Source organism: Lupinus angustifolius, chromosome LG02 (assembly GCF_001865875.1).
Source record: "Lupinus angustifolius cultivar Tanjil chromosome LG02, LupAngTanjil_v1.0, whole genome shotgun sequence".
Taxonomy (NCBI): Eukaryota; Viridiplantae; Streptophyta; class Magnoliopsida; order Fabales; family Fabaceae; genus Lupinus; species Lupinus angustifolius.
In genome coordinates, this window is record NC_032010.1 from 19,799,128 (window position 1) to 19,816,071 (window position 16,944).

Here is a 16,944-nt window from a genome sequence, read left to right on the forward strand (position 1 = left end):
GTTCCAGAACTTAAACATCAAACTAAGCGAAATCAGTAAAAGTATGAAACGATTAACAAATTCACACGAACTAAGCATTCATGCACTAGAGAGAGTAAATCAACTAAGTGAAGATAAACTCAACCAACCAGTTTCTAAGCAATGGCATTAAGCAAACCATATTCAGAAAATATAGAAGAAATCAACAATAAAGAAACCGAAAATGCATTAATAACAAAACCTCAAGAGTTGTGATACATTACCAAAGGAACTTAGTCCATAAATTTAGCCTTCCATGACAATGGAAGAACAAATCGAAAATGAGAAATAAAGAAGGGGTGAAACCCTAGCAGAGCAAAACGAGGGAAAACGGAAATGACTTTGTGTTTCAAAATGAGGCAAAGTGAAGTGTGTGTGTTTGGAGTGGGGAATCCGAATTTAACCCCTCCAACACACATAAACCGAATTGGGCCTAAACACTGGGCCCAAAGCTAAATTGCAATAAAAACAACTCCTAAATTAGAAATACAATCTTCACTTCAACACATATCCTCGACTTCCATAATGCCCAAAATGTCATTGGTGCCAAATGTGATCTGAAAATGATAATAGATTTAATCAGGCCAAATAATCCCAAATTAACTCATTTTAGGAATATTAGTCCAATAAAGTCTAAAACACTAAACCATGTGAAACAAAGTCAATTAGGTACCAAGAATCATCAATCATGCTAATTTAAGCTTATGGATAGTGTGTAATATATTGCTCATCACCAGGGTTACTCCTGAGGGTGAGCTCGTTGTTGATGAAGGCTCGTTACCCTCCCAGTTCCGACCAAAGGTGGCGGGGGGAATTAGGTTTTAGTTGTTTTTATTTTGCTTCTGCACTTGTAATTTCTCATTTTTAATGAAGACTTTTGTTATGTTATCTATCATGTTATTTTGTTTCTACATTCGTAATGTCTTATTGGCCAGAGTAATCAAATTAACTAATCAACTGTTCAGATAACTAATCAGCTGGATAATTAAATCGACAATCCAACTATTCGGACAATTAATCGGCTGGATAATCAGTAAGATCTAGCTTACACTCTAATCGGTGTTGAGGTGGGGGTTGACCGAATATCATCATTAAGATATGGGACTTGAATGAGAATGAGAATGTTATGTTAACCACTGAACTGATATTAAACTTGAACGAAAATGTGGCATACCCATTAAGTAACTGTTGCTCGGTTTAATATTTTGCTGAACTTGAATGATAATAACCCGTGAACTGATAATAAACTTGAATGAGAATATGGAATACCCATTAAGTACCAGTTGCTCAGTTTAATATTTTGCTGGACTTGAATGATAATAAGTGGTGAACTGATATTAAACTTGAATGAGAATATGGAATACCCATTAAGTAACAGTTGCTCAGTTTAGTATTTTGATGGACTTGAATGATAATAATCGGTGAACTGATATTAAACTTGAATAAGAATATGGAATACCCATTAAGTAACAATTGCTCAGTTTATGATGTTGGCGACCAAGAGGACTTGGTCCTGGCTTGGTTTGTATACTGAATCGCTACTAGAGGGGGATTGGCCCTCCCCTATGGGGTTATAATGTTGGCGACTAAGAGGAATTTGTCTTGGCTTGGTTTGTATACTGAATCGCCGCCAAAGGAGGACTGGCCCATGCCTCCGGGTTGTATTGTTGGCAACCAATAGGACTTGGTCCTAGCTTGGTTTTGTATAGTGAATTGCTGCCATAGGGGGAGTGACCCACGCCTCTAGGGTTGTATTACTGGCGACCAAGAGGACTTGGTACTGACTTGTTTTTGTATAGTGAATTACTGATAGAGGGGGACTGGCCTTACCTTTTTCCATTTCCAAGACGTCACATTTTCAAACCTTGTGGAAATAAAATTCTTAATATATTGAAGATAATTAAATTAACACAATTCTTTTCTGAATACTTCTCATTCATGAAATTCTTGAATAAGTACAGAATTGTTTACAAGACGAAATATAATCATCGCCACAAATAAAAAATAAAAACTGAAAATACAAAGAAAATAATGTAGGGGCATTGGCATTACAAAAAGTACCTCACACAAGTTACTATCACAAAAAAACAAAAGAGAAACCTCCTAAATCGGAGGTGCACTGGAAGTCTTGCTAGGGTCTTCCTCCACCTCTAAGTCAGAAGAGATCTCAATAACCTCAACTGAATCTTCTATACGGATAAGCTCTACACAGTCATTGTTGTCTTCCTCCTTCTCCACTTCATCCGCTCCCCAATCCATCGAGGGGTCCGGGGTGCACCCCATTGTAATGGCTATGTCTGTCTCTCTTGGTGCTGATCCTGATGATGAGAATCCTGTTTGGGGCCAGGTCCTAACAACTTCTGGTATGCCTCGAGCTTCAGCTGGTATAGAAAGTCCGGCGGTTGCAGGTCTTCGGTCGGGCAAAGTGAATGATGCCTCCCGAACTGCGGAGTAAGGTGGAAGATGCAGAACTGAGTCATTGCTTACCCAATCCAGCTGTAGGTCGCAAGGACCTGTGTAAGTGTGTCGATTACCCTCAACACTCCATGTCCCCTCCTGGGACATAGTGAAGCAATAATCTCATATCATTGTTGATGGGTCCATCTGGATATGCATACAAATACATCAGAAGAAAAGAGAGGGAGTAAAACATCTATGAAAAACTTGTCATCGATGTTGTGGAATTACACGTAATAATACACCAACACGAAACACGAGTACAAATATATTATGTGATCATACAAGCATATAATAAAGATGAATGAAGTATAAAACTCGAGAATTTAGAATCAATATCGAAGAATATCATGTATGCAATGTGATGCATGAGACCACCATCCTTACTCATTTATCCTCCCAATAATTATTTGGAAATAACCGACAGTACAGTTCCCATAACAAGCCGATTTGATCGCACCAAAATTATTCCTTGCAAGGATATATGATCGATTTATTCCAAAAGAACTGTCAATTTCAGGATGGTGTCATATCAAAAACTTTTTGGGCATCCCTCTTATTGATCCTGATTACAAAGAGGGGTTGTTAGAGATCGTCTAGTTTGCGCTGTGAGCACTGTCCAATCCAACAAAATACCTCATCCAGGAATACATGGGACTCGTCTCACCTAGACTCTCCCTCAAGACTTAGCTGACGAATCACCGCCATCAACGCCGTCCCTCTCAACATCTCGGGGCTCATTCGTCTCCCATACATTTCCTCTCCACTACTTCATTTTTGACCATGGATATGCACCCTAACCGAAATTAGCAAATTATGTCTTTTAATCCATCTTTTTTAGCAATCTGCCCATCCTAAGACATCTCCCATCCGGAATGCTTCTAGTGGGTCCCGATCTTAACATATAAACAAAAAGAGAATAATTTTGGCACCACTGCAAACCATCACTGAATTATCCTGGACGACTCTTAAGCCAAGCCTCTTACAGTCAGACGATCTCGCTGCATGAGCACAACATAATACTTCTCAGCACCACTGTGAACCATCGCTGAATCATCCTGGACGACTCCTCTAGCCAAGCCTCTTACGGTCAAATGATCTCGCTGTGTGGGCATAATATCACACCTTCGGGCCTCACCTTTAACAAAGCAATTCCTTACTTTTATTACTTTCAAGAATTTCATATAGTTTACCTTTACAACTTCTTGATGGAAAACATACCATTAGGCTCTCATATATATGAGAGTTATCATTCAGACAAATTAAAAAGAAGTCATGTCTGTATGGAGCCCTCTCGCTCAAGCGAGAGCTGTCTCGCTCAAGCGAGGGCACATCCATTTTTGAGGCATTTGTGGCTTTGTGGCATTTTTGAGGCATTTGTCTCGCCCCGAGCTAAAACACTTGTTTTCTCTAGACACTTCTCGCTCAAGCGAGAAGAGCCTAAATATCATTTTAATTACTTTTCTCAAGGAAATATTTCTCATTTATATCACATGTTTTTAAACCTTGAATTTAACAATTATCACATACATATCATTCCCATAATAATCATTCAAACATTATAATTCAAGAGTTAACATGGTATTTGTATATACAAGCTTAATCCAAACAAACAGGCAATTGATTAAGTACAAGCTTTCTTAATACCCAAGGCAACTCCGAACTTGTGAGGGAGTTTGGAGGTCCTGATGCATATTCGGACACCATGGTGTCATGATGTTTTCTCCCTCACCTGAGTGTGCCGGGTCGCTAGGTTCTCTGTTTGTAGGTGAGCTTACTTGATCCGATCTCCTCTCGAACTCTTCATCATTATGCCAAAATAACGTTAGTTAGTTAACTAACAAATATTATTATACTTACGAAATAACTTTTTACGCGAAGATAAATTTCCAATTTAAAATGAATTTAATTGCTTTCGTCCATCCGATTCAAGGTTGAATATCCTTGAATCATCATTTGTCATTGAAAGTCTTACAATCAAATAACACTTTTTAAAGTAAGATTTTCAATAAAACTTATACCGGAATTATGTTGTAATCCGGGGATATACACCTGGCTAGTTCCCAGGAAAGAGAGGTGGGTCATAAAGACAATCTTAAATACCAAGTCTTTCTTTAGACATAACCTTTCTAGACGTGTATTCCCACTTCATTACATTTTTCCGTAGTTCATAAATCTTATTTTTTGTAAGTAAAACATTTTTACTAAAACTAACCTTTTAAAATAAGATCATTAAGCTAGACTTATCATTTTTAAAGTAAGTCAATTTAAACAAAATCAATACTTTTAAATCAATATTTTTTAAGTAAATCTTACCATTTTAAAGTAAGTTCACTTAACTAAGATTCAACATTTTTAAATCATTTTACCATCTAAGACTTCATAACACTTTAAGTTTATAAAGTCAAGACTTTTAGGTAAATCTCATTATTTCAAGTATAATACTAAAACAAATTATCATAACATCTTAACACCTCCTAATTTTTTAGGAAAAAAACCTCAAGGTTTAATAAGTGTTAATTTGATAGTTATGAAAAAGAATGACTTTTAATATTTTACACTAAATATCTTTTAGTTATTCTTACCACTTTAAAGTAAGTCAAATAAAATAAATACAACAATTTTTTATGAACATCTTAAAACCTCTTAATTTTTTTAGGAAAAACCTCAAGGGATATAAGTGTTAATTTCATAGTCATGAAAATAAATCCTAAGGTAAGACTTTCTACTACTTTAATATCCAAAACTTCATAACACTTTAAGTTTATGAAGTCAAGACTTTAATAAATCATTTTTTATCGCAAATCATTATTTTAACTTGGAAATCAAAGTAAAATATGCTAAACCAATTTTAAAATATAATACTTTCTAAAAATGAAACATTTTCAATAATAATTCATCAACATTATAAACTTTCAAGAATAAAATACAAACTTTTTCCTAAACACATTAAAGGTTCCTTTGATGTTAAAATCATCACCTTTTAAACATATTCAAATACTAACAACAATTTCTAATATTTCCAAACAAATAAGTCATCTGACCTTGTCCAAAGATATAGTTTTCCATCTAAGAAGAAGGAAGAAATTTCAAGATTTACAAAAGTCAAAAACTACATAAAGGTTCATATGATTTTATTATCATCCCCTTTAGTTATGCCTTCATCAAATACTTAAAGAAAAAATACAAATTCTACTTTATGAACAACATAATAAAAGCTCATAACTTTCTATGAAGTATGAGAAGAAGATGAAGAAGAGAAAATAAAAGACTACCTTAGTTTGTATAGGTAATTTAGTTTAAAAATGAGAGAATGAGGTGAGGTATTTATAGGAGAGCCTCACCCTCATCAAATCAGAAAATTTAATGCAAATTAAGTAGATTTAGGATAATTTCCCAATAAACTCGTAGATTTAGGATAATTAAGTAGATTTAGAAACTCTATTGATATGATGTAATTTCCCAATAAACTCGTGTCCGAAAATTTTCGGATAATTTTGTTCGAAAATATACAATCTCCCAATTTAGGACATTTGCCCGAAACGTCGAAACTTGAGTTTCGAGGTGAAAAATATATATAGATGCGTTACGGACAAACTTGGCCTTTATTTTAACTAGAACTAATATTCCGAATCCAACAGCGAACTCAGAATTCGATTCTGAGGTACGAAACTCAAACACTGGGCAAAAACACGATAAAACGACCCGAAATCGTCTCAGAAACTTTTATTCTCCAAAAATCTTGAAAAAATAGGAAAAACAATAAAATCATAATACAAGACTAAAACTCATCTGAGGTTTAGCCTAAAACATTACTGATTAATTTCTATAATTAATCCATTAATACTAATTACTTAATTACAAGTGTTCTGAAAAACATGGTGTTACATCTTGCCTTGGTTTTGTATAGTGAATCGCTGCCAGATGGGGACTGGCTCGCGCCTCTGGGGTTATATTGTTGGCACCAAGAGGATCTATGTAAGACATTTGAATAATACCTCATTAACATATAAGTTGGATTTGGTTGCATCATTTTGCTCAGCCGTATAAATGTCTGGCACTGATTTACATTTTCAAGCGAAAAATTATCGTAGATTTACCGCGTTCCAAGTGCGGGGGATTTCTTTCCCTAGTAGGTGTTCAAGCTTGTAGGCCCCTTTGCCAGTCTTGCTGGTTACTCGGTATGGCCCTTCCCAATTGGGTGCTAGCTTGCCTTTTGTTTTTTCGATGTCAGCCCATCTAAGTACTAAGCTACCCATTTTAAAGTCTTGTGGTACCATCGTTCTATTGTATTTTTGGTAGCTCTTCTTTTGACGGTGGTCTCTCTGATTCTGGCTCGGTCTCTCTTCTCTTCGATCCAGTCTAAGTTGTTCATCAAGATGGTCAAGTTGACCGTTTCATCAAAGTTTGCTATCCGCCAGGTGGGTTCACCGATCTCCACCATGATCATAGCCTCAGACCCATAAGTAAGGTTGAAAGGTGATTCCCCGGTGGTGGAGTGAGGAGTTGTACTGTAAGCCCATAGGACATGATGTAACTATTTTGGTCATACTCTCTTGGCTTCTTGTAATCTTCTTCTTGAGTTCCGTTGTCGGTGAATATTACAGCAGGTATCCCAAATCTTGTTATGATATTCCTCCAAGTAAATTTTCGGATGTTGGCCGCCGTGATGTTGGATAAGGCTTCAGCTTCAATCCACTTAGTGAAGTAGTCGACTGCCACTATCAGAAATTTAAGTTGTCCGGTTGCTGATGGAAATGGTCCTAGAATATCCATTCCCCATCTACAAAATGGCCATGAGGTCATTGTTGTAGTTAGCTCTTCAGGGGGGCTTTGTGGAGGTTAGCAAACAGTTAGCAGGGCGTGCATTTCTTGGTGAACTCAGAGGCATCTTGGTCCATAGTCGGCCAATAATATCTGGTTCATAGTATCTTCTTGGTGAGTGATGAGGCACCGAGGTGATGGCCGCAACTCCCTTCGTGGATTTCTTGGAGGACATACCGAGCCCTATCGGGGCCAAGGCATTTAAACATATGAGTAGAACAAGTATCTAATGATTGGGCCTACATACAACCTTGCACTATTGTGAACCATGAACTATACTTGAGAAATCTTTGCATGTCCTTCTAATCTGTTGGCAAGTCGTTGTTGGACAAGTATCTGATGATTAGGCTGGTCTAGTCGTCCGAGATCTGTGTTTGCTCAACAGCCATGACACTTGGCCGTATGATTGTCTCTTGAACCACTGGTCTATTGTTACCCGGGCTCTTCATGCTTGCTAGTTTGGACAAAATATCAGCCCAAATATTCTGCTCCATTGGGACTTGCTGGACTAAAGCTATTTCAAACTTGGCCATTACTTCCTTAACCTTGGCTATGTATTTTCCGAGTAACACGTCTTTTATTTGATAGGCCCTCGTAATCTGAGAGACTACGAGCTGGGAATCACTACAAATGGAGACTTTTTCCACTTCGATTTCTTTGGCCAATTGAAAACCGGTAATGCATGCTTCATATTCTGCTCGATTATTTGATGTAGGAAAGGTGAATGTTAGTCCGTGCTTGATGGTCATCCCCTAACCATTATCTAACAAGACTCCTGATCTGCCTCGAAGGTTGGATGAACCGTCAACATATATGGTCCATATTTGCTCGAAACTACCTCGTTGTGTGGTCAATTCGGCAACAAAGTCGGTCAGGACTTGGCTTTTGATGGTCGTTCTAGGTTCGTACCGTATATCAAATTGTGAGAGTTCAATGGACAAAGAGATCATCCGCCTGGCTAGATCAGGCTTATGCAAAATTTGGCAGATAGGTTGATTGTTTCTGACCACGACCAGATGGGATTGAAAATATTATCACAGTCGTCTTGTTGCCACCAAGAGGGCGTATGCGACCCTTTTTAACTTCTTATACACGAGCTCTAGGCCTTGTAATGCCTTGCTAGTGAAGTACATTGGGTGTTGACCATCTTCACTATCTTTGATTATAGTGGTGGCTACGGCCCCGTCTGTTACCATGAAGTAGACATATAATGTCTCAACGGGTGCATTCTTAGAAAGCACGGGAGGAGTAGCCAGGTATTGTTTGAAAATTTGGAAAGCTGCTTCAGAATCCTCCGACCAAGTAAAAGTGTTGCTCTTCTTTAGGAGCTGGAACAGTGGGAGGGAATGTTTGGCGGATGCTGGAAGAAATCTGGCTAAGGCCGCCAACCGCCCATTAAGTTGTTGGACTTCCTTAACTGATCTTGGGCTGTGCATGTTTATGATTGCTTGGCACTTTGCTGGGTTAACTTCAATACCCCGACTTGTTAACAGAAATCCCAAGAACTTGTCGACTTTGACTCGAATGTACATTTTTCTGGGTTGAGGCGCATATTAAACTTGTGTAATCGGCCAAAGATGACATTTAGGATAGTCACATGATCTTCCGTTGGTAGACTCTTGGCGATCATATCGTCCATATAGACTTCTATGTTTTTTCCAATCTGATCTCCGAAAATGGTGTTCATCATTCTCTAGTATGTGGCCCCTGCATTTTTCAGACCGAATGACATGACCGTGTAACAGTAGGCCGCCTTGGGTGTAATGAAGGTGGTCTTGTCTTGATCTGGGGGTACATGGGAATGTGGTTATATCTTGAATAAGCATCCATAAATGAGAGAAATTGGTACCCAAAAGAATTGTCAACAAGATGATCGATGCTCGGAATGGGGTATGGATCTTTTCGGCACACTTTGTTCAGGTATGTATAATCCACACACATCCGCCACTTTGCATATGATTTTATGACTAGCACAACGTTTGACAACCAGGTTGTATATGTTATTTCTCGGATGAAGCATGCCTCAAGTAGTTCTGAGATCTTTTGAGTAACCTTAGTTTTTCTTTCGGCGCCCATCTTTCTTTTCTTTTGGGCCACCGTCCTTGCCCCTGGATTTGTCGTGAGCCGGTGGCAGGCAACTGAGGGGTTAATTATGGGCATATGTGCAGCGGACCAGGCAAAAAGATCTTTGTTGGTCTTCAAGCATTTGATTAGCTTGGACCTCTAAGTTTCATCAAGGGTACAACCAATATACACTACATTTTCTTTTAAGGGACCAAGTTGAAGGGAGGTGTTTTCTTCTTCTGGCTGAGGTCGTAGGTCTTTTGTATCTGCCCTGTCATCTAGCTCCACTAAGTGCACACCCGTTGTTTTTTCTTGGGGGTGGTGCCCCTACTGAAGTGTGGTTCGGCTGGAGACTCATCTCATAGCAACGTCTTGCATTCTACTGGTCTCCCCTAACCGTGCATACCCGGAGGTCGGATGACAGAAACTTCATGTAGAAGTGTGGGGTGGAGACTATTGTTTCAAGATGGTTGAGTGTTGGTCGATCGAGTATGGCGTTGTAAGTCGAGACACAATCGATGACCAGGAATTTTGCTTGAATCGTCCGGGTTAAAGGTTGTTCTCCGACAGTCATCCATATATCAACATAGCCTCGGGGGGTGATTCTTTGTCTAGTGAAACCGACAAGTTGTCCATCATATAGCAACAGGTCTCTATCATTGAGTTCCATCTTTGTGAACAGATCTTAAAACATGATGTCCGTTGAACTACCATGGTCAACAAACAAACTTCCGACCTTTTTATTATTCATTTTGGCGATGATGACGAGGGGATCATCATGATTGTGGACGACGCCTTCATAGTCATAGTCGTCGAAGGAGATCGGGGGTGCTGCTTGGTGGCCCTAATACTGGCAGGGTTTGCAGATACTTGATTGTATGACCTCCCGGACATACCACTTTTGGGATGCCCTGGATGTACCACCAGCAGCGAATCTGCCGAATATGGTGTTAATGTCAAGTGGACTCCGTTGTTGCCTATTGTTGGAGCGGTAATGGTCTCTCCGGTCTTTGTTCAGAGAATGTTCATGTTCATGTTGACTAGATCGGCGCAGAGGCGATGATCGCTCTTGGCGGGTCCGAGCTATAAACTTTCGATGGTGCCCGGCTTGGATAAGGTCTTCGATAGTGTCCCTCAACTAGGTACACTCTTCTGTTACATGGCCAAGGAAGGTGTGGAAGTCACAATATTTGGAGCGGTCTTGGGTCCCTAATCTCCTACCTAGATTAGGTTTGGGGAGTTGGACTAAGTGGGTGGCCATAACTTCTTGCAAGATTCTAGTTCGGCTAGCATTGAGGGGGCGTAAGAGTTGTATTTAGGTTTTTTGGGTGGTCGGGGTGGATGATCTCGAGGGTGTTCGTGTGTTTTCGGTCGTTTCGCTTCCCGTGAGGGGATTTGGTATTCTCTATGCTTGGTGGGTGGGTGGTTAGGATGGGTTTCTTCCAGATTGATGAATTGTTGAGCCTTAGATCAGAGTTGTTTCATTGTGAGATCTGAATATTTAGCCAATTCCTACTTGAAGAGACCATCCTGCAAGCCGTCACTAAAATATGCACTGCCACCTCCGGGCTCAGGGTGCGAACCTTCATGGCCTCCGAGTTGAATATGTATAGGTAAGCTCGGAGGGGCTCATGGGATTCCTATCGTATACCGGACACGGGGTAGGAAGAGTGAGGTTGCTCTCTGCTTGCTGTGAAGCGAATGTTGAATCTCTTGGCAAGAGTGGCCCATTGGTCGATACTGTTCGGTGCGAGCCGAGTAAACCACTAAAGGGCAGCACGTTTCCGAGTGAGGGGAAATGCTCGGCACATGATGGGGTCGGTGGCCCCATGGAAAAGCATTGAGGCTTCAAAGGCATCTAGATGATCATGTGGGTCACTTGTTCCATCGTACTGGTCGATGTTGCTGGGTCGGGTAAGATGTTTTGGGAGTGGTGAAGACATAATAGTTTATGTGAAAGAAAGAATGGTTTGCTCATGAGGAGTTGTGGTCGGGGGGTTGAGTTATCTGAGTGGTTTTCGTGATTGGGGGGGTGAGGCTACGAGGGTAGAGGCTTCGACGGATTCAGCAGAGTGTTCATCGCCAACTGGCCGCGAGGGTCCATCATTGGGTTTTGGTCTATCTTGGCGAAGCTCGGCTAGTAGTTGGGCCTGTTGTTGGATAATTCGGCCTTGAGTTTGGATCACGTGGAGGAGTTGTTGGATAGTGGGTGCTTCTAGAATGGTGTTTGGGGGATGACTTTGGCTAGCCTGGTGAGATGATTGCACTAGTGCTGGAGGTTCAATGAGAGGGGTGTCATGATTCGGGTTGGGTGGTTCTGCATGGATAGGTGGTTGAGCTTGGGCACGGGTGGTCACCATATTGTAGGTAAGCCATAGACGACACCAATGTTCTTTACTGTTAAGAGTGGATGATCGGGAGTTAAGGATGGATGGTCTGAAGCTGAAGTGGGATGGTCGGAAGAGTATGTTCGGTAGAGTGTTGGAAAACAAGTGACTTGGTCGGATGATCGTCTAGACCCACCGGAGGAGATGCCTGAAAAGGTTTTCTGACGATCAAGTTAGTAGAGTATTCTAGAGAGAGAATGAGAGTAAATAAGAGGCAAATTAGAGCGATAAATGAGGGAATTAGAATTAATTATACTCCTTGTGTGGTCTCTTCTATTTATAGAGCTTAGGAAGTGTTGAGATGACATCTGGTCATTGGCCAGTATCTAACGGTTACAAGGGACCTACTTTGGACGTTCTTACTTGACCTGCGGATCTATCCTTGTTGATTTGTCGGGGGCAGGTAGAATGTTCAGGTGGCGTGACATGTGGTCTGACACTGATGGCGAGTCAGCGGCACATTAAATAGCATGTCTGAAGTGCATTAAATAACGTGTCAGATGCATTAATGTCGTGGTAGGAGCATTTATTGCATCTGCCACGAGTGGATCCATCTAAGGCGAACGACGGGGACATGCGGAATATTGCACGGGATACTCGGGTAGAAGGGGACAACCCGAAGATATCGGACTAATAGATTCTTTTGAGGTTGACGGCCTGTGTATGACCAGGCTGGAACAATATATATCCAATTAAGCTCGGTTAAATTTTTTACAAGACATCCATTAAATGTTTTTTTTATTGGCATCTTTGCAGAATAAAGGATGTACAACTTTTTCTTCCCTTCCTTATCAGGCTTAAAAAACTTTGAGGAAATTAGAGCATTTTCGGCCGTAAATAAAATTTTAATTCTTATTTGGGACTCATATTATTTTATAATTTATTACAACTCCTCATGATATAAAAATAACATATATATTTTTCTCACAATGACAAACATCATTTTTATTCTTGTTTGGGTCCCACTACATCTACCTTTTTCCCCGATACCTACCTCTCATCACTTTCCTTTGGCTAAGAATAATCAAGAATTGTTCTTATTTAAAAACAAAAGTTGGAAAATAACAATGACATAATGGAGAATAGAGTAAGAATATTTTTATTCCATTAAGATCAACCATTGTAATTGTTGTTAAAGATCGAATAAAAACATATGATAGTTGTAAATGGAGGGACAAGAGCATAGTATCATATGGAACTATGGAAGTAGACATGTATGCCTCAATATTATATTGAGAAAAAAATGTATGCAGTGACAATGTAAGATTTTTATATGCTATCATTGCATCATCTATCATAATATTTAATTATTATTGACTATTCAAAAAAGTAATCTAAATAAATTGTAGATGATACAATAATTATGTATAAATCTTTACCCAAGTAGTGCATATATTACACTATTTTATTTTAGAGCTTGATATAACCATTCTTGATCATCCACTCTAGACTCCAATGGTTCCTGATATTTTTGAAAGTCCAGTAAGCCCATCCAAATGTTGCTCGCCTATAAACATCTAATTGGGCCTTGGCAAATGCTTCGTAGTCCTTTTGCATAGCCCCTTCAATTTGCCACTCAGCAACCCATTCACCTTTAATTGGAATTTGTTATTGACCAGTTTGAAACTTTAATTAAACAACACAAAATCTAAAGTATAATTGAATTGTCATTAATTGGTTGACGTTAAAAATAAATATAAAAACTTAATTGCATAAGAGAACTTGATTTTTTTTTTCACAAGTTAGAATTTTGACAAATTAAACTAATGTTTCATTCAAATGAGAGGTGAGAAAGGTATTCACTCTAATGTTTTAAAACAAGAGGATGCATGGTATATATAATTGCCCTTATTTTTTTAAACTTTGTTAATATTTCATTTCAATAATACCTAAAGTAATGCTAATGATCGATGATTAATTATGCATTATGAGGTGAATGATACAGAATAAATAAACATGTTAGTCCTTATATAAAAAAGAGTGTAATATTTATGCATTGTAAGTTTAAAGATTTATACATATTCACGGTGGATGATAAATGATATACTGATAGTGTATAAAACTCATACGATAAAATTGACAACTGAAATCGGTCTTTCTAGAAAAATAAAACTTAACTTGAAGACTTACCAACAAAAGTAAGAGGACCATTTGAGGTTGTAACAGAATTCAACTGTGATGAACGGTTGGTTAGGATGAAATCAATGTTTTGTTGGACAGTAATGTTGTTCAATTGAGGTTCAAAAAGGTTGTAGTAGTGTACATCAATCACAGATCGGTTAAGACCACTGGCAATAGGTAATATTTCCCTGGAATTTGAGGTACCTAGCCTTGTTGACAACACTACATAAGCTGTGTGTGAGTGCCTACGCACAGCTTCATAACCAGCCTTGTAGTACTTGGTTAAGTTTTCTATTGTTGCACCAGGTGCACGAGGCTCATTTAAGAGCTCAATTGCATAAAGGCTTGGGCTATTTGCATACCTACAATGCATAGCAATATGAGAATCATTATATATCTTAGACGCAAGTGGCATGCTAAAATTTAATGGTATAGGTTGAAAAATATCATATATTGATTCTTTTACTAAGATAAATATCAACATCTTATATTGTATTTTACACTGACAATAAATAGATGAATAAATATTACACTCATACATATAACATATACCTTGCGGTTAGGAAGTCTATAACATGAAGTGTTTGTTGGATGTTTTGGTCTGTTTTTCCCCAATCTTGAGAACCATCTCTTGAAGAGCTATGCTCATAGCCATTTTGAGAACCAGGTGCAGCATGAAGATCAATTATGATTTTCAATCCATATTCCCTTAAAAGCAAATGGTGAATCCCACTATTACTAATTGTTATATTAATGTGCCATGTATATTAGAAGAGTATTTGGTATATATATGCACTTACTGGGCCCACAAGAAAGCATTGTCTAGTGCGTTTAAGGAACCTTCAACGTAAGGTGAGGGTGGAGTTGGATCACTTGCTATCCACCATCCAACGGGTATTCTCACAGCATTTAATCCATTGCTGGCTATGAACTTGAAATCTTCCTTAACAATAAAAGTTCTCCAGTGTTTCTAATAAAATGCACAGTTATCACATTACAACTTGCAAAATGCACACACTCAGTCAATAAATCTACAAGTTGATAAAGATAAGAATAATTAAAGGCAATATCATTATCAAGAAAGACAAGCTCCTAGTCTATGTTTGGACCACACCCATGTGAACGTGGAAGTTATCATACAACAATAAAATTAGTTGACAATTCTACATAGAAAAAAATTAAAAGTTGGAAGGAGATACTCTAAGTATTGAATTCAGATGGTGACATGTGACTAACAAAAATGGTTCAAATTTTAAATTATATTTAACAAAAGAAATTATAAATTATTAAACTTATTATTTATCTCATATTTTAATATTGGACTCTTAAATATTGGAGAGAATCTCAACCTATAAACATTAGAGCGCACCAATAATAATAATAATGTAACATTTAGTGGAACCTTTACTCAAGGAACCACTCTTAAATATCGGAGAGGGAAATTCTATTTTTTGTTTTTATTTTTAAGGGTAAAAATATTATTTCTGATTATAAATGATGATATAACTAGTCATTAACCACTTGGTGTCACCTTCATAACTTGGGGAGCTTTCCTAGGGCCATAACCATTTGTGACTTGAAATTCACCTTGAAACCTTGAAGTGATGGTCAACACAAAAATGGTTGGGTCATCCTCTCCCCATCCGTTAACCTCTGAAACATCAGCAGTAACTAGATCCTCTGTCTTAGCCTGCATGTTCCATGGAATGAAATATTTAATAATGAGTAATTTACATAGATATATTTGTTAAAATTTCATCTGAAAGTAAAAGTCTGTCGGATCACTAAAGAGTTATGTTTGACTCATGATTAAATGATATTTTTTGGCCTATAAAAAATTGAAAATTAAGTTTGTTTGAAAAAGTAAAAGAGACGATGTCAATTTAATTACAATGCTGAAGATCATCACCTGGATGAAGTATCCATTGGATGATTTGATTCGAACAAGGCTCGAATTGCCACCTTCCTTGACAAAATGGAATTTCTCAGAATCAGTGGAAACACTGGAAACTGCAACAACGTTAATCCCATCCAACCCTACAAACTGGTTATTGAACACCCTGAATCTGAAACTGTTCTCGTTTAACCTCCACAACTGCACATCATTACATGGAACATCATAAAAAATGTATAACATTAGACATCATATTTATTAATACAATTCAGTTATAATTAATTTCGGATTGATGAATGAATAATATCTTACTCTAAATGTTTCCCAACCCGAAGCAGCAGTGCGGTTTGCAACTAGGCTTGTTCCTCCTCCTAACTCAGCGCAAAGATATTTCCCTGTTGTCACTGACTTAAACTGAAGACCAGTTCCATCCTAACCAAAATTAAGAAGAATTTCACACCACCATGAATGAAGAGAATTAGAAAACTATAACTATAATGACCTTATAACAGTTAGTAAGTAAGTCTCACATCGTCTACTCAATATCTTAGGAATGATTTCAATACATGTCGTGCAACTTTCATTACTAATTGTTTTTGTTTTGCGATGAAACCTTAACCATCACCGTAACGATGTAATGCAATCATTTATTTTATATATTCATCAAGTAGTGGTACTAACCAAGAAATCCTTATTTGGAATGCCATCGAAAAGAGAAGGTTTGATCCACCCTTCGGTAACCAACCAACCACCAAGGTTAACTGCTCTAACTCGAAACTCCTTATTTGGTATCCCATGGGACAAAGAAAGAAGATAAGATAAGAAAACCAAACTAAGAAGCCATGTTTTGAGGTTGAAGCAGCTCATCATTATTAGATATATCTTTGATATATCTTTGAAATGAGTATAAGCAATTACATATAGGAAAAGGAAGCTTCTTTTTTACACTACTTTATCATGTATGATAACCCATGAGTCTCTATTCTGTACAACTAGTGGGTCAGCTTTCACATGACTTTTTCCAAATTCTTTAAGGTTTTGTTTTGGAGTTACGTAGGAAATGAAATAAAATAAGAGGGATGAAATGATTATGATGGAGAGGAATGGAAGGGAAAATGAATAAAATTCTTCCGTTTGTTTGTAAGTATAAAATTTAAAAGATGAAGTGTAAACTAATGA

At 38.0% G+C, this 16,944-nt stretch overlaps 1 protein-coding gene across 2 annotated transcripts in view; it reads right to left on the reverse strand.

Annotated features, from left to right (window-relative positions):
- Positions 1-16,659, reverse strand: part of LOC109338147 (probable glucan 1,3-beta-glucosidase A) — a 24,319-nt gene extending 7,660 nt beyond the window's left edge. Inside the window, exons 1-10 of one of the 2 annotated variants that reach the window (XM_019575297.1) lie at positions 16,447-16,659; positions 16,078-16,197; positions 15,781-15,966; positions 15,403-15,561; positions 14,672-14,841; positions 14,424-14,579; positions 13,881-14,233; positions 13,145-13,342; positions 7,004-7,013; positions 1,031-1,040 (exon numbers count right to left, since the gene is read on the reverse strand). In XM_019575297.1, coding sequence (XP_019430842.1) covers positions 13,161-13,342; positions 13,881-14,233; positions 14,424-14,579; positions 14,672-14,841; positions 15,403-15,561; positions 15,781-15,966; positions 16,078-16,197; positions 16,447-16,635 — 1,515 coding nt within the window. In that variant the 5' untranslated portion in view covers positions 16,636-16,659 and the 3' untranslated portion in view covers positions 1,031-1,040; positions 7,004-7,013; positions 13,145-13,160. The remainder of the gene's footprint in view (positions 1-1,030; positions 1,041-7,003; positions 7,014-13,144; positions 13,343-13,880; positions 14,234-14,423; positions 14,580-14,671; positions 14,842-15,402; positions 15,562-15,780; positions 15,967-16,077; positions 16,198-16,446) is intronic. The other variant, XM_019575305.1, reaches the window with a different exon arrangement.